Source organism: Rhinoderma darwinii, chromosome 12 (assembly GCF_050947455.1).
Source record: "Rhinoderma darwinii isolate aRhiDar2 chromosome 12, aRhiDar2.hap1, whole genome shotgun sequence".
NCBI classification, from domain to species: domain Eukaryota; kingdom Metazoa; phylum Chordata; class Amphibia; order Anura; family Rhinodermatidae; genus Rhinoderma; species Rhinoderma darwinii.
The window spans coordinates 53,237,496-53,259,281 of record NC_134698.1 but is presented as its reverse complement, the minus strand read 5'-3'; the positions used below and the strand labels follow the sequence as shown (position 1 = coordinate 53,259,281).

The 21,786-nt window shown below is 41.7% G+C and overlaps 1 protein-coding gene across 4 annotated transcripts in view; it reads right to left on the bottom strand.

Annotated features, from left to right (window-relative positions):
* LOC142664529 (uncharacterized) overlaps positions 1-21,786 on the bottom strand; it is a 49,029-nt gene that overhangs the window by 12,841 nt on the left and 14,402 nt on the right. For 3 of the 4 annotated variants that reach the window (XM_075843680.1, XM_075843681.1, XM_075843679.1), the window contains one exon: positions 12,156-12,294. In XM_075843680.1, the coding sequence (XP_075699795.1) occupies positions 12,156-12,294 (139 nt within the window). Of the gene's footprint in view, positions 1-12,155; positions 12,295-13,026; positions 13,091-21,786 lie in introns of those variants that run through there. The other variant, XM_075843682.1, reaches the window with a different exon arrangement.

Here is a 21,786-nt window from a genome sequence, read left to right as displayed (position 1 = left end):
TGACTGACGGCAGATGCAGCTTCTATGCAAAGTGGATGCATAGAAGCTGTATCACCGAAACAATGCAGAATTTTAAATAAAGATATTATAGAAAAAAAAATTTTTGCCCAAAATACTGTACATACATTTGCAAAAAAAAAATTTAATAAAATTACAGTAAAGGTTTCTATAGCTTTTAAAGCCGGACTTTGGTAATACCTAAAATTTCAGCTTTGGGTGCAGTGAACGTCAATATCTGCCTTATAAGCATTGTTTAGTGGGGTCTTCTTACTGTAGAGATGTAGAAACAAAATAGCTGACTGCAATGTCAAAAATTAGTTAGTCGTAATTCGGTTTCCTTCATGACAGCACGACAGGAGAGATGACCCATAGGCCACGATAGGCACATATAAATACAGAGGTTAAAGCGAACCTGTAATGCACCGTGGGCAGCATAATGTAGGGACAGACACACTGATTTCATTGGTCTGTTATTTATTCTTTTAAGTGAAGCTGTTTCTGAGAGCTTACATGCCTGTGCAGGACCGCCAGAGGCGAGCCCGGTGTATTCATGAACTGTTCTAGCTCTGCCCACTCTTTGCTAGCTCTGCCTACTGTGCGGATTGACATGTTTAGTACTGTGCATAGAGAGACATCCGTCAATCAGTATAGAGTGGGCAGAGCAAGCTCATGAATATGCCAGACTGATCTCTGGCGGTGCCGGCCGGGTTTTGCACGTAAGTTCTCAGAAACGGCTGCACTTAAGTAAACAAGTGATAACCCGCTGAAATCAGCATGTATGTCACTACATTATGCTGCCCTCAGTCAAACACATTCCGGCCCCTAAAGGGAATGAGACACAGTTTTTGCCGATCAAAATTTCAACCATAATACTCGTCTGGCTGTGTTGGACAGAACTGACGATCTTGCAGCTTTTCTGACTGATTCAGCTGAGGCATCGTCCATGATCCCTGTTGCTTTTTTATTAACAGGGAAATGGTTGCCAGAATCTGATACCTAAAGATTTTACGCCTAAGTTAACTTACGGGCTGGTTTGCCCAAAAATGCATAGATTCGGCAACGCATGTGGTGCCAGGTTCATCTTTAGTGCCATAGAGGTAGACTCCCAGGTCTTTTTTTAGGACTCTCTGCTTTTCTATCCATTGGATATCTGAGTTTCATAGGGTCTTAAAGGTAATGTGTCGCATTTTTTTATTTTTTTTAGTTAAACAGTTAGTGTATAAGTGATTAAACATTGTTCTAATTTTTTCACGAGTCAGGAAATATAATAAATTAGATTCTAATTTATAACATTTCCCAGTGCTGGTCACGAGATGGAGCAATTCCCAAAATTGCAGCATTGGCATGTGGTAAAGCAACCACATTGCTTTATGCTGCAAAATTTGAGAAAACTCACTCGCTCTAGTGAGCTCACAGAATCCCCCCTCCTTTATCCTGGCTAGTGCCAGGAGAAAGGAGGGGATTGAACGGTAAAACCTCCTACACTGTGTGTCGCCATTTTTTGAGCTAACAAACAGTGTAGTAGGTTTACATACAGTAGTAAACACACAGTAAAACACGTACATACACAGACCTAACTTACCTGCTCCTGCCACCGCCGCTCCCTTGCTCCGTCTGCTCCCTCCGCTCCAAGTGCACAATTCCGGAAGCCGCGACCGGAAGTAGTAATCTTACTGTCCGGCCGCGACTTCCGGTCCACAAGAAAATGGCGCCGGACGTCGCTCGGCCGAAGACCTTCAATTTGGACTGTGTGGGAGCGGCGCATGCGCCGTTCCCACACAGACGGCGTACAGCATAGTGGATGGAACGGGCCCCGTTCGCATTCACTATGGGGCTGTATGTGCCGTATTCCATGTCTGTATGTGTCGTTAATCGACACATACAGAGATGGAAAAAAAAATGGCAGCCCCATAGACAAGAAAAAGTGAAAAAATAAAAAAAAGTAAAACACAAACACACAAATAAATATTTTTTTTTTTAATAAAACACTAAAAGCAAATTGATATAAAGAAAAAAATTTTCGCGACACTCGTCCTTTAAAATGGAAGTGCCATTTTCCTGGCTACTTTGGCAAGCTGTACATCAATTTTAGGAACTTCGTCCAATATTGTCATATGTTCATCATCAAAAGGAAAACTGTTTATTTACCCTCACTAGGGATACTCAGGCGTTTTTCTGGCTTTTCCCATTCTTCCATAATCAATTCTTTTACATTTTCAAGAAGAGGAAACACTCTACTTTTCCTTGTACTTGGGCCCACAAACATTTCATCTTGCAATGACCTTTGTTCTTTTACCTGTACAATCTTTAATTAACTCAGTGGCTAGATCTCTTATCTTGACTTTTTCAATGACTTTTCCATGGCTTTTGTTATGTGATATCACGCTGCAGCAAGTTAAAGATGGCTACATTTTTTTGAGGGAGGGGTTTAGCTAGTGGTGGAAGTTTCACTAGCCATGGAGTTCTGAAATACTTGTTTTACCATAGATCGGATATCATCCATATGGAAAAACTGCTCGTCTTGTAACACATAAGATGTACAGGTTGGACATAGCTTTTTGTAAGCTGGAGGTAACTTGGCAAGCGTATTAATATAAAGTTTATGATACGCTTTGGATTTTTCAGAGGGCTCCTTGTCTCCCTCAGATAGTTAAAAGAAGGGCCTAAGTGAAACTCAAACGAGTAAGTGGTGAACAGAAGTTATCTAAAAGTTAACCAAACTAGGCCAGGGTTGTTACCAAGCTCTGCAGATTCAGAGCGTGAAGCGGACTGTCCATTCATGTCAATTAGCTAACCAGGAACACAGAAGCAATGTTATCCCAAAATACTCATAGCTTTATAGTAGGCCTCAGATCAGGGCGTTCAAACATGGCACCAATATCTGCCACGACCTCGCAATACTCCCCATCGATCCCTTGCCAGGCTTGGCTCCAGGTTTGCTTAAAGAGATTACATGTTCCTGGTCTGGATCTCCCAACACGGGATAACGTGCCTCCGTCAGATGCCTCTCTCTAGATGGGCCCAACGGCTAGGGACCACAAGGGAACCGAAGCCATGGCACCGGATTATAATACTTAACCCTTTCAGGACCAAGTTAATTTTCAGGACCAGCCCTATTTATTCAAATCTGACATGTGTCACTTTATGTGGTAATAACTCTGGAATGCTTATACCTATCCAAGCGATTCCGAGATTGTTTTCTCGTGACATATTGTACTTTATGTTAGTGAAAAAAATTGGTCGATAAATGTAATATTTATTTGTGAAAACCGCCAAAATTTGGCGAAAATTTGCAAAAAATATGATTTTTCTAAATGTAAATGTATCTGCTTGTAAAACAGATAGTAATACCACCCAAAATAGTTACTATTTAACATTTCCCATATGTCTACTTTATGTTTGTATTGTTTTTTGAACGTCCTTTTTTTTTTCTAGGACGTTACAAGGCTTAGAACTTTAGCAGCAATTTCTCACATTTTCAAGAAAATGTCAAAAGGCTTTTTTTTCAGGGACCAGTTCAGTTCTGAAGTGGTTTTGAGGGGCCCATATATTTGAAAACCTTAAAAAAACACTTTATTTTAAAAACTGCACCCCTCGAAGTATTTAAAACAGCATTCAGAAAGTGTTTTAAAGGGAATGTGTTGCCAGAAAAACATGTTGTTTTTTTTAAATTTAAACATTTAGTGTGTGGGTGATTAAACATTGTTCAAATTTTTTTTTTTTTTTGGCACGAGCCAGGAAATATTATAAATTATTTCTAATTTATAATACTACCCATTTTTGGCCACTAGATGGGGCTGTTCCCAAATTGCAGCATTGCAACATTGGGTTAAAAGCCCTCGCTCTAGTGAGCTCTCAGCATCCACCCCGCCTTTATCCTGGCTAGTGCCGGGATAAACGAGGGGTTTGAAAGGTTTAACCTCCTACACTGTGTGTCGCCATTTTTTGAGGTAACCCACAGTGTAGTAGGTTTACATACAGTAGTAAACACACACAAACACTAACATACATTGAAATCTCTTACCTGCTCCTGCCGCCGCGGCTCCCTCCGGCCCGTCCGCTCCGTTTGCTGCCGCTGTTCCATGTGCACAAGTCCGGAAGCCGCGACCGGAAGTAGTAATATTACTGTCCGGCCGCGACTTCCGGTCCACAGGAAAATGGCGCCGGACGGCGCCAATTTCGAATAGGACTGTGTGGGAGCGGCGCATGCGCAGTTCCCACACAGACGCCGTACACGGCAGTCAATGGGACGGGAGCCGTTCGCAGTCCCTATGGGACTGTGGCTGCCGTATTCCATGTCTGTGTGTGTCGTTAATCGACACACACAGAAATGGAACAAAAAATGGCAGCCCCCATAGGGAAGAAAAAGTGTAAAAATAAGAAACAGTAAAACACAAACACACAAATGAATATAAACGTTTTTATTAAAGCACTAACATCTTTAACATATAAAAAAATTATTTGCGATGACACTGTTCCTTTAACCTTTCAGGCGTTTCACAGGAATTAAAGCAATGTAAGGGTGAAATTTACAAATTTTATTTTTTTTGCTGAAATTCATTTGTAATACATTTTTTTCTGTAACACAGAAAGTTTTACCAGAGAAACGCAACTTAATATTTATTGCCCAGAGCCTGCAGTTTTTAGAAATATCCCACATGTGGCCCTAGTGCAGTAATGGACTGAAACACCAACCTTAGAAGCAAAGGAGCAGCTAGAGGATTTTGGGGCCTCCTTTTTATTAGAATATATTTTAGGTACCATATCAGGTGTAAAGAGGTCTTGTGGTGCCAAAACAGTGGAAATCCCCCAAAAGTGACCCCATTTTGGAAACTACACACCTCAAGGAATGTATCTAGAGCTATAGTTAGCATTTTGACCCCACAGTTTTTTTGCTACATTTATTTGAATTAGCCTGTAAAAATGAAAATATTTTTTTTTCCTGAAAAACCATAGAATTTTCAATTTTTTACAAGGAATAAATGAGAAAAAGCACCCCAACATTTATAAAGCAATTTCCGCTGATTACGGCAATACCCGATATGTGGTAATAAACTGCTGTATAGACCCACAGCAGGTCTCAGAAGGGTAGGAGCACCATTTGGATTTTAGAGCGCAGATTTTGCTGGAATGGTTTTCAGTGCCATGTCGCGTTTGTAACGGACTGGAGGGACCAAAACAGTTGAAACCCCCAAAAGTGACCCCATTTTGGAAACTACACCCCTCAAGGAATGTATCTAGGGCTATAGTTAGCATTTTAAAGGCACAGTTTTTTTGCTAAATTTATTTGAATTAGTCTGTAAAAATTACAATTATTTTTTTTCCTGAAAAAACATAGAATTTTCTAATTTTTACAAGGAATAAAGGAGAAAAAACACCCCAATATATATAAAGCAATTTCCCCTGATTACGGCAATACCCCATATGTGGTAATAAACTGCTGTATAGACCCACGGCAGGTCTCAGAAGGGTAGGAGCACCATTTGGATTTTGGAGCGCAGATTTTGCTAGAATGGTTTTCAGTACTATGTCGCGTTTGCAATGGACTGGAGGGACCAAAACAGTGGAAACCCCCCAAAAGTGAAACTACACCCCTCAAGGAATATATTGAGGGGTATAGTGAGCATTTTGACCCCACAGATTTTTACTGAATTTAGTGTAATTAGGTAATGGAAATGAAAATCTACGTTTTTTTTTCAAGTAAAATTACGTTTTACCTCAGATTATTCCATATTCACAATAGATAAAGGAGAAAAAGCACCCAAACATTTGTAACGCAAACTCTCCTGAGCACAGAAATACCCCATATGTGGTCAGAAACTGCTCTTTGAACCCACAGCAGGGCTTAGAAGGAGCACCATTTGGCTTTTGGAGCTCAAATTTAGCTGGAATTGTTTGCTGAGGCCATGTCGCATTTGCAAAACCATTGAGGGGCCAAAACAGTGGAAACCCCTAAAAAATGACCCTATTTGGGAAACTACACCCCTCAAGAAATTTATCTAGGGGTATAGTGAGCATTTAGACCCTAGAATTTTTTTGCATAAATTATTGGAATTAGTGAAAATGAAAATCTAATTTTTTTTCGATAAAATATAGGTTTTGACCATTTTTAAAAATTTCCATAGGGACTAAAAGGAGAAAAAGCACTGCAATATTTGTAAATAAATATCTTCTGAGTATAGTTAACCCCTTAGTGACCACTAATACGTGTTTTAACGTGATTCACTACTGGGCTTTAGGCTAGGCTGACGCCTTTTCACGTCAGCCTAGTCTAAGTCCTGCACGGGTCTCCCGTGCAGGCAGGAGCCGGGGCTCTGCTGTCTGATGACAGCTGAGCTCCTGCTCCAACGACCGCGATCGAAGTTTACTTCGATCGCGGCCGTTTAACCCGTTAAATGCCGCCGTCAATAGCGACCGCGGCATTTAACTTTGTTTACAGAGGGAGTGCGCTCCCTCTGTCACCCATCGGCGGCCCGCGAATGAAATCGCGGGTCTCCGATGGGGTGTCATGGCAGCCGGGGGACTGATAAAAGCCCCCAGGTCTGCCCTGGACATATGCCTGTTAGGACGCGCCGGAGGCACGTCCTAACAGATTGCCTGTCAGATTTACACTGACAGGCAATAATGCTCTGGTATACGAAGTATACCAGAGCATTATAGCAGCGATCGGAATATCGCACAGTAAAGTCCCCTAGTGGGACTAATAAAATCAGTCATCAAAGTGAAATAAAGATTATTAATAAAAAGTACAGTAAAAAAATAAATAAAACCATTTTTTTCCATAAGTGGTTTTATTTAGTAAAAGTGTAAAAAAAAAAAAAAAAGTACACATATATGGTATCGCCGCGACCGTAATGACTCCATTAATAAAGTTAATATGTAATTTAAACCGCAAAGTGAACACCGTAAAAAAAAAACGCCAAAAACTATGGCGAAATTGCAATTTTTTTCCATTGCCCCCCAAAAAAGTCATAATAAAAATGAATCAATAAGTCCCATGTACCCCAAAACAGTACCATTCAAAACTACGTCTTGTCCCGCAGAAAACAAGCCCAAAAAATCACTACATTGATGGAAAAATAAAAAAATTACGGCTCTTGGAAAGTGACGATGCAAAAGCAAATAATTTTAGTTCAAAAGTGTTTTTATTGTGCAAAAGTCGTAAAACATAAAAAAAACTCCACATATGTGGTATCGCCGTAATCGTACCGACCCATAGAATAAAGGTAACATGTTAATTACGTCGCACAGTGAACGGCGTCAATTTAAAAACGCATAGAACAATGGCGGAATTTCAGTTTTTTTTTATAATCCCCCCCAAAAAGGTTAATAAAAGTTAATATAAAAATTATATGTACCCAAAAATGGTGCCATTAAAAAGCACAACTAATCCCGCAAAAAACAAGTCCTCATACAGCTATGTAGACGAAAAAATAAGAACGTTATAGCTCTTTGAATGCGACTATAGAAAAACGAATAAAATAGCTTGGTCATTAAGGCCTAAAATGGGCTGGTCACTAAGGGGTTAAACCCCATATGCAGTCATTTACTGCTGTTTGGACACACGGCAGGGCCCAAAATGGAAGGAGCGTCATTTGGCTTTTGAAGCTCCAATTTATCTGGAATGGTGTGCATAGGCCATGTCGCATTTGCAAAGCCCCTTAGCCCCAGTGGAAACTCCCCGAAAGCAACCATATTTTGGAAAGTTTGCCCTCAAGGAATGTGTAGTTACCTTATATGTTTAGATTACCGACTGCTTGGACATTTTTCAGGGCCTCGAGTGGACTGTGTGCATTTTGGCTTTCAGCTTGCATTTTAACAATATATTACTTTGCTTTTTTGAAATAAAGAAACTTTCTAATATACATAATTTTTAAAACCTGCATGGATTGCAGGTTTTCATTCCCCATTGCATAGACCTGGCCGTTCTTGCTGCCACGCTTCGACACAGACTTTAGGAGTTCCTCTCCTCTCTGTTTGTCGATGACACGTATAAAAGGGCTGGCTGCCTGGCTCAATTCATCAGCTAAGCCTTAAGGGGGAAGGGGCTGGATAGCTGATGAATTGAGCCAGGCAGCCAGCGCCTTCATCCGCATTATCAACACACAGAGAGGAGGGGGATGCTCCTTCTCCCGGTGATTGTGTTGACGCATCCGAGCAAGAATCGCAGCTCCACACTTCTGGGTCCACACAATGGGGACTAAAACCTGCAACCCGTGCAGGTTTTAAAAATAGAGTATATTAGAAAGTTTATTTATTTCACAAAAGCAAAATGCTAAATAGTTTTTCTTTTCATCGGACAACCCCTTTAGGTACATTTTTATTTTTGGGTATACTTTGGCTGGTGGTTCATTTATGAAGATGGGTTTTTGACAAGAATGGCAAGAACAAAAATATCCAAGAAAATTTGGGCACACTAAAGATAAACTAAATTATATTCTTGAATGTCTAAAATGGGACAAATGAATAAAGAGTTTAAAAACGTGGCTCTGTGTGGAAAATTTTAAAGCAGTCAATGAGACACAAGGCTGGGAGTGATGGGCAATCTGGGCAATAATAACGGGTATCACACCTCATTCCTTTCTTGGTACATACACGACATCTTCTTTGGGGGTACTTTCTTGATTCAGTTGAGGGAATTACAGCAATAAAATGTCGCTCAGTGAGTCTTTTGACGGATTCAAATTCCAACATTTGCTAAAACAAGATCTTCAATGACCATTTCCTGGTACTCTAGAAAAGTATTAGAATTTCCTGCCTTTTTGTATAACACAAACGAGTTGTATGTGGCAGCCTGAAATAGGTAAATAACTAATTTTTTGTACCAGGTATAGTATTTTCTTGATACCTGTTATGGCTGTAGAACCTGATCAGCAAGGTCTACTCCCCCCATGTATTTGTTGTAATCAATTATTGACACAGGCTTTTGCTTTTGGGTAGTAGAACCTCGTTCTACAACATCCATTGTTGCATCAGTGTGGATCGAGCTGAGGATAAAAATATCCTTTTTGTCTTTGTATTTTAGGGCAAGCAGCTCTCCGCTGCGAACACCGCCTGACTGCCCCTTTTTGTACTTTTCATACACCAATGATTGTGGAAACCCCTTGCGGTTTTTACGAATGGTCCCACAAGCCCCTGTGTTCTGTTCGACGAAAACTTTTAAAAAGGAGTATGCTTGTGTAGTAGTTGTCCACATACAGGTTATGGCCCTTTTCTAGAAATGGGGTAATAAGCTCCCAAACAATTTTTCCACTTGTCCCTAGCTAGGGGGGGCATCCTGGTGGGTTTAGTTGGCTATCTTTTCCCTCATAAATGCGAAAAGCTGATGTATACCCTGTTGAACTCTCGCACATTTTATAGAGCTTTATTCCAAATCTTGCTCTTTTAGATGGAATGAATTGTTTGAAGTGCAGTCTCCCTTTGAATTTTACTAGGGACTCATCAATGGAAATGTTTTGCGTGGGGGTGTAAATTAATAAAAATGTGTCTGACAACGCTTTGATGATGGGCCTAATTTTGTAGAGTCGGTCATAATCTGGGGCACTTCTAGGCAGGCACTGACTGTTATCGTTGAAATGCCAAAATCTCATGAGCATTTCATAACGGGCTCTAGGAAGAATGGCAGAAAAGGCAGGGGTGGTTAGAACAGGACGGGTAGACCAGTATGATCGAATGCTCGGTTTTTTAACAAGCCCCATGGCAAATGTGAGGCCTATAAATTTCTTCATTTCATCAATATCTGTTGGCCTCCATGAATTTTGCCTGGCATAATATGAACGGGGATTCTGAGAGATGAATTGGGAAGCATATAAATTAGTTTGGAAAACAATATGTTCCAGCAAATCATTTGTTAGAAATAAGTAAAAAAAATTAATTGGACCAAAACCTTCCACCTCCACATTTGTACCTGGGGTGGCATTAAAGTCAGGGATGAATGGCGATCCAGAATTTGAAGCCTCCCATCTAGTAAATGCTACATCTAGTGGCAAACTCTCTTGTAGGTTGGCATGCGCCTCTTCGCTAAAATGAGGCATGTCACTTGTACTGGGCATCGTGCCCTGATTTGGAGATGTTTCTCCAACAGCCCTCTCTACCTGTCCTGTACTGGTCCTTGTATTTTTTGGCGATGAACCAGAATGACCGCTAGACTCAGAGCTGTCACTTTCGCTAACAGCAAATCCCTCAAAATAGTCTTCGCCATCTGACAAGACACTATCTTCACTGTCAGAGCATAAAAGGGCATACGCCTCCTCTGCAGAATAAAATTGACGGGCCATTTTATTACGTTTATATTTTTATACGTAAAGGTATATAAACGTAAATGGTATGAAGTTCGTTAATTTAATTAGAACTAATTAATTGACTTGCACAGCACTTCCTATCAAATTGATTACGGATATAACTTATACTACCCTAACCGTCACCCTAAATTATTACTAACTATACCGTAATAATTATTATTACTAACTACCCTAATACTAAAACCTAGCACTATACCCTAAATCCTACCTAACAAGGCAGATTAATGGGATTGGGGGAAATTGTTATGTGGTGTTTTTTCACTGTGTTTTATACTGTGATATTCACAGATCTGACACGGTCTCTCCTCTGTTTGCTCTCTGACAGAGCAGCAGGGGAGAGACAGTGTTTATATATACTTGGTCACAGGGAAAGTTTGTTGCTGCAACAAACTTTCCCTGCGATGGCCATGATTTGTTACCATGACCAGGACCTGAACCAATCAGGTCCCGATCATGTCTCCAGGACCAGAGGCACTGTCTCTCCTCTGTCGGAACAGCAGAGGGGAGACAGTGTAGGTTACAGGGAAAGTTTGTTGCTACAACAAACTTTCCCTGCGATGGCCATGATTTGTTACCATGACCAGGACCTGAACCTATCAGGTCCCGATCATGCTTACAGGAGCAGAGGCACTGTCTCTCCTCTGTTTGCTCTCTGATAGAACAGCAGAGGGGAGACAGTGTAGGTTACGTGGGAAAGTTTGTTGCTACAACAACCCAAACTTTCCCTGCGATGGCCATGATTGGTTATCATGACCATCACATGAACAGGACCTGAACCAATCAGGTCCCGATCATGTCCAAGGGACTAGAGGCACTGTCTCTCCTCTGTTTGCTCTCTGATAGAACAGCAGAGGGGAGACAGTGTAGGTTACGACGGAAAGTTTGTTGCTACAACAAACTTTCCCTGCGATGGTCATGATTGATTATCATGACCATCACATGTTCGGGACCTGAATAAATCAGGTCCCGATCAGGTCTCTAGGACCAGAGGCAGGTGACAGCAGCGAGATCCGGGTGTCAGCGCTATTCTGAGACACCCAGATCTCGCTTTTAACATCCACCGTGAATTCACGTCGGCACTGCACAGAGCCCAGCAAGTGCCGACGTGAATTTACTGTGGGCGGTCGGGAAGCGGTTAAAACTCCCCTGGAGCGCAGTAAAAGACAGTCAGGTCCCGTCTCTGGCTGCAGAGACCTGCAGTAGTTGTTATGGGAGGAAGAAGTTCCCACTCCTCGACCCCAGCTACCCGATACAGGTAAAATTTTAATCTATACATTTTTATTGAACATTTTACAGTGATTATGCAACAAGCATATTGGATGCACAAATCATATCCATTGCAAATGAACAATATGCTAGCGAAACATTCCACAAATGACAGGATATCAGGCACGTCTTGGATCTACAGGTAACATTTTAAAAGGGACTTGCCGCTAGCTACAAGAACCTTGACCTGCTTTAGCAGGTGCTTCTCTTAGCCTGTGGGTCCTAGTAGGGTCAGGAAGACACTGGGGGTGGGAAAGGGCTTTTGAACTTCTCTGCGTTTTTCTTTACCCACTAGGGCCGATGGGCCATCTCTCCTGTGGTGTGTTTTTTAAATCTGCCGTCCACTCATTTAAGAAAAGTCAACGATGACAACAGTGTTCTCTCCATGTCACATGCAAAAATATAGACAGGTAAAGCGGCTCTGCAGTATCAGTACCTAACCAAACAAAAACCCATATCTCAGTTTCCAGGACCCTTTTAGGTGTGACGTAAAGAAGGGATATTGTGGTTAAGTGCAGTCACACCTGAATTTTCAGGTTTTGTGTAGAGTTAGAGTTTAGTTTATACAACATGCAGCCAGTGACTCACCTATTGGAGCTGTTTTTGTAGAACCACATGACATACAATAATTACGGCTCATCTTTCCTTCTTCACATAAAGAATCAATTGCATCATCGTTATAAAGAAAAGCATCTACATGGAGGGTAGGCCTCTGAAGCCTTTGTATCTGAAAATACACAGGATAAGGAATACTAATATATGGGAGTTGACTAAATCAGATAATCATAATTCAAAAAGATGAAGGATATTAAAAAGGGTTTTCTGGGACTGTAATCCTTAGAATAGGCCATCAATATCTTATCGGTGGGGGTTTGACCCTCAGCACCGAAAAGCTGCACGAAGGAGCCATTTGCGCTTGAAAGGAGGTAACATTATTATGTCCAGCATCAACATATAGACAGGTGACCGGACATTCTCCGAAAGACTTGTCTGCAGAGGGTTAATGACTAAAGTGAAGTAAAAGCACAGAAATAACAAAAACAGTGATGTCACCACACATGCATAGTAAACACTGTGAAATTATAGGAAAGGGTTATTGCATACAGTGATGTCACAGCATGGGAATAATGTGCACAGTGATATCACAACTAGAGGCTTAAAGGCTATGTAAACCTTTGTAAGACCTCTAAGGCCTCATGCACAGGAACTTATTTTTTTCCTGGCATAAATACGGGTACTTTGTCACACATATTCGACCCGTATTCCACCAATATTTACGGGCCCGTTATCACCAGTATTCCACCCGTATTTACGGACCCGTTTTCTCTGCAAAATTGCATTGCACTAATCGGCAGCCCCTTCTCTCTATCAGTGGTGGATAGAGAGAAGGGGCAGCCATTTCGGGCAGAGTTTCCGCAGCGGAACGCAGCGATTGTAAGTAAAAGAAGTTCATACGTACCCCGGCCGTTGTCTTGGTGACGTGTTCCTCTTTTGACATCCAGTCCAACCTCCCTGGATGACGCAGCAGTCCATGTGACTGCTGCAGCCTGTGATTGAATTCACTGTATGAATTTGATATATATAATTGTGCTCCCACAATAAAGGAATTTCAGTAAGTTCACTGAAGTGACAATTGAGTAAAAAATACCTTTTAATTGTAACTCGCTAAAAATAGGGGTAACTCACCACTGTGAAAAGCCCCACCGTGTGTGTTAAAAACGTATTAAACAATAAACACTGTTAAATTAGATATATATAGCACAGTGTTTGTACAGATATAAATATGGAATCAGCATTTACATTGGGCATAACAATAGTTTAAATCCCAAGTGCACACTCGAGTCCGAGATAGACACACCGGAAACTACAAGTGCTGGGTATAGTACAATGCTACTGTTCCCTATGCAAAAATTCCTAATTCAAACCGACACTACGCGTTTCAAAATACTTATCCTAAGGGGTCTGTATCTTGGTTACTCTGGCCAGATTGCCAGCGATATATATTCAGCAGCAGGTATTCTGCTGTACATCACGGAAGGATGCTCGCATTGATGTCCGCGGCATGCTTCATAACGGGACTCTGAGTTGCTTTAAACATCTAACTCCACCCCCTGTTCTCGGCAGCGCTACTCGAACCAGCCAATCACACGCGTCCCCCGAATTCGTGACGCCTGTCCATGTGACTCCCGGCCGTCAGCTGACAACCCGAAACCAACATCGACCGCATCAAGACGAACACGCAGGCGCAGTGGAAGCCACGGACGTATCGCCCATGCTGCCAAAACCAAACGATTAGAGATGGAGTATAACGATATGGAATGTAGGATATATGTATTGCGGATCAGTTCCAAACCGCAAATAGACAACCTTTAAAACAACTCTTCCACTGTAAGTACATATTGAAAAGATAAGTGCGGTGTCCAAACACATTGTGAAGTATTGATTGCACACGAGCTGACCCCATTGGCCATATCAATCATGGTGCAGTTTGCTAGAAAAATATCTTGGAACAACAAAAAACAGCCATATAGACCTGGCTGCCTAATGATGGATGATATAATGTATATTCATATAAAACACGTATAGTTGGTCTGTTCATTTAAACCCGCTGGTTGTGTACATGCCAATCTGTAAATCCACTGGGCTTCTTTACGCAGAATAAGATTGTCCCAGTCGCCTCCCCGTTTCAGAGGTCTTATAAGTTCAATTGCTGAAACTTTAAACATTCTGCATGACCCTGGTGTTTAGCATGTACATGTTTGGATATCGGGGTATCCCTAGTATGGACAATATCTCCAACATGCTCCCTTATCCGGCGCCGGAATTGTCGCATCGTTTTGCACACATAGTTTAAGGGGCATGGGCATGTGATCAGATAAACCACCCCCGCTGTTTTGCAATTGACGGAATCACGAATGTCGTACTCCTCTTTGGTAACAACACTCCTGAACCTGTTTCCCTTTAAGATGAAATCGCAGGCCTTACAACTCCCGCATCTATGCGTACCTGGTAATTGTCTATCCAGCCATGTGCCCTTAGATGTAATGGGGTCAAAGCAACTATGCATGACTCTGTCTCTAATGTTTTTCCCCCTCCGAAACGTGACTGAAGGCCATGTTGTGATCTGGTCTGCCAAGTCCGCATCAGTACTAAGAATACGCCAGTACTTTTTAAGGATCTACATAATTTCACCCTGTTTGGAATCGTAAGTACCTATGAGTCTAGTAACTCTTTCTTCTTTACGTTTTTTAGGGACAAGAAGACTCTGCCTATCCGCATCTCTCACTCCCTCATAGGCCTTCCTAATCACTCCCATGGGAAAACCTCTATCCTTCAGTCTATTTTTGAGCTCCTGTGCTTGTCTCTCAAAATCATCCATGGAACTGCAGTTCCGGCGTATTCTCATGAACTGGCCTTTGGGAATACCACGTTTGAGGGGATAGGGATGGAAACTGTTCCATTGTAAGAAACGGTTGGTTGCTGTTTCCTTCCGGTGTACTTTGGTACGAATTGTGCCTTCCATTGTTTTTATGATTTTAAGATCTAGAAAGGAAAGTTCTTTATCACTGATTTCGCAGGTGAACCTTAGCCCTAGATCGTTTTTGTTGAGGGCTGCTACAAAACTATTGAACTCCTCAACTGTTGAGTTCCAAAACAACAGCACGTCATCAATATATCTCATCCATATCCCTATTGATGAGGTCCATTTGGCAAACTTGTCCCCAAAGACAATTGTCTCTTCCCACCAGCCAAGAAATAAATTCGCATAGGTGGGAGCAGTGGGACTCACCATAGCTGTACCGCATTGCTGGTGAAAAATCTTGTCTTCGAAGATAAATATATTTTTTTCCAAAACAAAGTGTAATAACTGTAACACCAGCTGATTATGGGCCACAAACCTGTGATTGGCTGCAGCGATCACATGGGATGAAATGTCATCCTGGGAGGCCAGACTGGAGGAAGAAGCAGGTAAGTTAACTTTTAATACTATTAACTCCAGCGGTAGTCACTGTCCCGGGTGCTGAAAGAGTTACTGCCGATCAGTTAACTCTTTCAGCTACCTGTACAGTGACTATCCCCTGACGTCGCCTAGCAACGCTCGCGTAATTACGGGTGTACACACGTAGCCACCCGTAATTACGGGAGCCCCATAGACTTCTATGGGCCTGCCCGTGCTGTAATTACGGCCTGAAATAGGACATGTTCCATATTTTTAAACGGCCCGGGTACCTTCCCGTAAGCAAATGGGAAGGTACCCGTGGCCAATAGAAGTCTATGGGCCCGTAATTACGTCCGTTTTTACGTTCATGTGCATGAGGCCTTACACACAGGAGAACCCTAATACCGATCACATCTAAGTTCATTAATTAGGGTTATTCTGTGTGTAAGGGGCACACAGGAACCGGTGTCAGTTGAGCCGTCGGTCCAGCAGACTGACTGATTCAGCTTATAGTGGCACTATGCAGCTTCTATAATATTGCATACATAGAAGCTGCATTGCAAAAAGTAAAAAAACATTGTTTAGAAATGTCAATTTGAAAAAGGTTTTCCAATCACATTACACATACGGCATTTTTTTAGTGCGACCAAATGTTACATTAAAGTATATAGTAAAATATAAAATGCACTACACACAACTGCGTTTTGGCTTGTGGAGTTTTTGAGGCAATTTTGAAGTCAGTGGCATTTTTCCCCCAAATGCAGCATGTTCTGGGTATGGCATTTTTTTCAGGTGTTTTTCCCATAGGGTTTGCTACAGGATTTCAAAAACTGTAAGAAAAAAAAGATGTAAAAACACCACACAAAAAAAAAAAAGGGCTCAAAAAACGCATATTACATTTTAAGAACACTAGCATTTTTAGGAGCGTCTTTATGATGCAGTTTAAATTGGCAGAAAAATTCTGTGTGTGAATGAGGCCTTAAGATCACATGAATGTAACAGCACGGAGATAATAAACACAGGATCAGAATACAAGGATAATGCACAGTGAAGTTACAGAACAAGAATCAAACATAGTGATGTCACCAGGGGCGGATTAAGGGTACCATGGGCCCCGGGCACTTTTTCAGTGCCCCGCCCCCCTGAACTCTGAAGACGCTGGACCGTCTATATTTGCAGATTTCCGTTTAGGCGGCCATAAATCTGGCATGGTTTTAATTTAGCTGTAAAAGCAGAATGAGCCATATAGAAGAAAGAAAGCAGAATACTTTGAGACACTGAAGTGGTCAGGAGCTTTATAACTTTTTATTTTTACGTCAATGGAGTGGTGTGTGAAGGATTATTTTTTTGCGGGAGGAGTTATAGTTTTTATTGGCACCATGTAAAGTACCATATAATGGGTGAATTGGGAAAAACTGAAATTCCTCCATGGTTTTTTGGGTTTCGTTTTTACGGTATATATTTACCTTCTCTTAAGGTAAAAGTAGATTTAACATATACTTTTACCTTAAGAGAAGGTAAATATATACAGACCCAGAACCAAGCTCAGCACATATATACAGCCCCAGAACCAAGCTCAGTACATATATACAGCCCCAGAACCAAGCTCAGTACATATATACAACACCAGAACCAAGCTCAGTACATAAATACAGCACTAGAACCAAGCTCAGTACATATATACAGCCCCAGAACCAAGCTCAGTACATATATACAACACCAGAACCAAACTCAGTACATATATACACAACACCAGAACCAAGCTCAGTACATAAATACAGCACTAGAACCAAGCTCAGTACATAAATACAGCACCAGAACCAAGCTCAGTACATATATACAGCCCCAGAACCAAGCTCAGTACATATATACAGCACTAGAACCAAGCTCAGTACGTATGTATATATAAGTATTTGATCCCTTGCTGATTTTGTAAGTTTGCCCACTATCAAAGACATGAACAGTCTAGAATTTTTAGGCTAGGTTAATTTTACCAGTGAGAGATAGATTATATATTTAAAAAAAAACTGAAAATCACATAGTCAAAATTATATATATTTATTTGCATTATGCACAGAGAAATAAGTATTTGATCCCCTACCAACCATTAAGAGTTCAGCCTCCTCCAGACCAGTTACACGCTCCAAAGCAACTTGGTGCCTGCATTAAAGACAGCTGTCTTAAATGGTCACCTGTATAAAAAGACTCCTGTCCACAGACTCAATTAATCAGTCTGACTCTAACCTCACAACATGGGCAAGACCAAAGAGCTTTCTAAAGATGTCAGGGACAAGATCATAGACCTGCACAAGGCTGGAATGGGCTACAAAACCATAAGTAAGACGCTGGGTGAGAAGGAGACAACTGTTGGTGCAATAGTAAGAAAATGGAAGACATACAAAATGACTGTCAATCGACATCGATCTGGGCTCCATGCAAAGTCTCACCTCGTGGGGTATCCTTGATCCTGAGGAAGGTGAGAGCTCAGCCGAAAACTACACGGGGGGAACTTGTTAATGATCTCAAGGCAGCTGGGACCACAGTCACCAAGAAAACCATTGGTAACACATTATGCCGTAATGGATTAAAATCCTGCAGTGCCCGCAAGGTCTCCCTGCTCAAGAAGGCACATGTACAGGCCCGTCTGAAGTTTGCAAATGAACATCTGGATGATTCTGAGAGTGATTGGGAGAAGGTGCTGTGGTCAGATGAGACTAAAATTGAGCTCTTTGGCATTAACTCAACTCGCCATGTTTGGAGGAAGAAAAATGCTGCCTATGACCCAAAGAACACCTTCCCCACTGTCAAGCATGGAGGTGGAAACATTATGTTTTGGGGGAGTTTCTCTGCTAAGGGCACAGGACTACTTCACCGCATCAATGGGAGAATGGATGGAGCCATGTACCGTCAAATCCTGAGTGACAACCTCCTTCCCTCCACCAGGACATTAAAAATGGCTCGTGGCTGGGTCTTCCAGCACGACAATGACCCGAAACATACAGCCAAGGCAACAAAGGAGTGGCTCAAAAAAAAGCACATTAAGGTCATAGAGTGCCCTAGCCAGTCTCCAGACCTTAATCCCATCGAAAACTTATGGAGGGAGCTGAAGATCCGAGTTGCCAAGCGACAGCCTCGAAATCTTAATGATTTACAGATGATCTGCAAAGAGGAGTGGGCCAAAATTTCATCTAACATGTGTGCAAACCTCATCATCAACTACAAAAAATGTCTGACTGCTGTGCTTGCCAACAAGGGTTTTGCCACCAAGTATTAAGTCTTGTTTGCCAAAGGGATCAAATACTTATTTCTCTGTGCACAATGCAAATAAATATATATAATTTTGACAATGTGATTTTCTGTTTTTTTTTAAATATAATCTATCTCTCACTGGTAAAATTAACCTAGCCTAAAAATTCTAGACGGTTTACAAAATCAGCAAGGGATCAAATACTTATTTCCTTCACTATATATATATATATATATATATATATATATACACACACACACACACACACACACACACACACACACACATATAGCCAGAACCAAGCTCAGTATATGTATGTATGTATATATATATATATATATACATATATATACACACACACACACACACACACACACACACACACACACACACACACAGCACCAAGCTCAGTACATATATACAGCACCAGAACAAATACAGTTCAGTACAGAGATCATTTGCAAATTCAGTTTAACCCCTGCTGTATAAATTTGTACGACATAAAACGACAACTCCCAGTATAGCCTGAACAATGGTTAGGATATGCTGGGAGTTGCTGTTTAACCCCTTCCCGCTCCTTGACGTACTATTACGTCATGGCAGCTGTATCGTTCGCGCTCCATGCCGTAATAGTACGTCTCGGGAGTAACGGCCGTTTCGGCCGTCCTCCCGACACATACAGGAGCTGTGACGCTGCTGTCTCGTACAGCAGCTGTCACAGCTCCTACAGCGGGGACCGATCGCTGTGTCCCCGCTGATTAACCCCTTAAAAGCCGCGTTCTATAGAGATCGCGGCTTTTTAGGGGTTAAGCTGCCATCGCCGGCCTGCTACGCGATAGCGGCCGGCGATGGTGACTATGGCAACCGGACACCAAACAATGGCGTCCGGCTATGCCATAGACGGAAGCCTAGTGGGTCCTGACAACGTCAGGACCCACTATGCTTGCTGTCAGTGAGTAGCTGACAGTTCTAATACACTGCACTACGCATGTAGTGCAGTGTATTAGAATAGCGATCAGGGCCTCCTGCCCTCATGTCCCCTAGTGGGACAAAGTAATAAAGTAAAAAAAAAGTTAAAAAAAGATGTGTAAAAATAAGAAAATAAAAGTTTTAAAAGTAATAAAAGTAAAAGTCCCACTTTTTCCCTTATCAGGCCTTTATTATTAATAAAAATATATAAACAAACAAATAAACTATACATAATTGGTATCGCCGCGTCCGTAACGGCCTGAACTACAAAATTATTTTGTTATTTATCCCGCACGGTGAACGCCGTAAAAAAAAATATTAATAAACCGTACCACAATCACAATTGTTTGGTCACTTCACCTCCCAAAAAATGGAATAAAAAGAGATCAAAAAGTCGCATGTACCTAAAAATGGTACTGATGGAAAATACAGTTCGTTACGCAAAAAATAAGTCCTCGCACGGCTTTATTGATTGAAAAATAAAACAGTTATGGCTCTTAGAATAAGGTAACACAAAAAGTGAATGATTGTTTACAAAACTTATTTTATTGTGCAAACGCCATAAGACATAAAAAAAACCTATAAACATCTTGTATCGCCGTAATCGTATCGCCCCGCAGAATAAAGTGAATATGTCATTTATAGCGCACGGTGAACGCTGTAAAAAAAAAAGTATACAAAAACAATAGTAGAATTGCTGTTTATTAGTCACCACGCCACCTAAAAATGGAATAAAAACTGATCAAAAAGCCGCATGCACCCCAAGAAAACTACAATGGATTCCTCAAGGGGTCTAGTTTCCAAATTGGGGTCACTTTTGGGGGGTTTCCAATGTTTTGGCACCACAAGACCTCTTCAAACCGGACATGGTGCCTAATAAAAAAGAGGGCTCAAAATCCGCTAGGTGCTCCTTTGATTCGGAGGCCGGTGCTTCAGTCCATTACCGCCCGAGGGCAACATGTGGGATATTTCTCTAAACTGCAGAATCTGGGCAATAAGTATTGAGTTGCGTTTCTCTGATAAATCCTTTTGTGTTATAAAAAAAATGGTATAAAAAGAGTAAATTTCACCTCTACTTTGCTCTAAATTTCTGTGAAACACCTAAAGGGTTCATAAACTTTCTAAATGCTGTTGTGAATACTTTGAGGGGTCTAGTTTCTAAAATGGGGTGTTTGATAGGGGTTTCTAATATATAGTCCCCTCAAAGCAACTTCAGAAATGAACTGGAACCTAAAAAAATAAATAAATGAGGCAATACTTCGCTTCTTACATTATACTGATAATGAGCCGTGCCCACTCCGAGATGACCCCAGTTTTGACCGTTTGTATAAACGGAGACCCCTATTAGACCGTTCCAGTGCCCGGTTTTCCCAAGCATACACCCCCGAGAAGTGTTTTTCTATTGATGAGTCCCTGGTACATTTTAAAGGGAGGGTTCAATTCCGCCAGTACCTGCCAGGTAAGAGGGCAAGGTATGGCGTGAAGATGTATAAGCTGTGCGAGAGTGCATCAGGGTATACCTACAGGTTTAGGATATATGAAGGAAAGGCCACCCCCAAACTAGACTGCATCCTGGACTACAATAGGTACATGGGAGGGATGGACTTGTCAAATCAAGTCCTGAAGCCCTACAGCGCCATGCGGTGTAGTATAAGAAGCTGGCCGGGCACATCATACAGATGGCTTTGTACAATGCGTATGTGCTACGTCGATGTGCAGGCCAGAGGGGAACTTTCCTGGAATTTCAAGATCTAATCTTTAGGGACCAGGAAGGGGGGGCGCATCGTACCAGGGCAACACTTTCCAGGAGAAGGTCCCCAAACCGGTGGAAAGGGAAAGAGTCAAAAGAGGTGCAGAGTCTGCTATAAGAGGGGGATAAGGAAGAACACAATATACCAATGTGACACGTGTCCCGAAAAACCAGGGCTCTGTATAAAAGATTGTTTTAAAATGTATCATACATCCCTTGATTTTCAATTTACCCTGATGCACTCCGCACAGCTTACCCCCCTCATCTTTCCCTTCTGAGCCCTGCCGTATGCCCAGGCAGCTGATAACAGCCA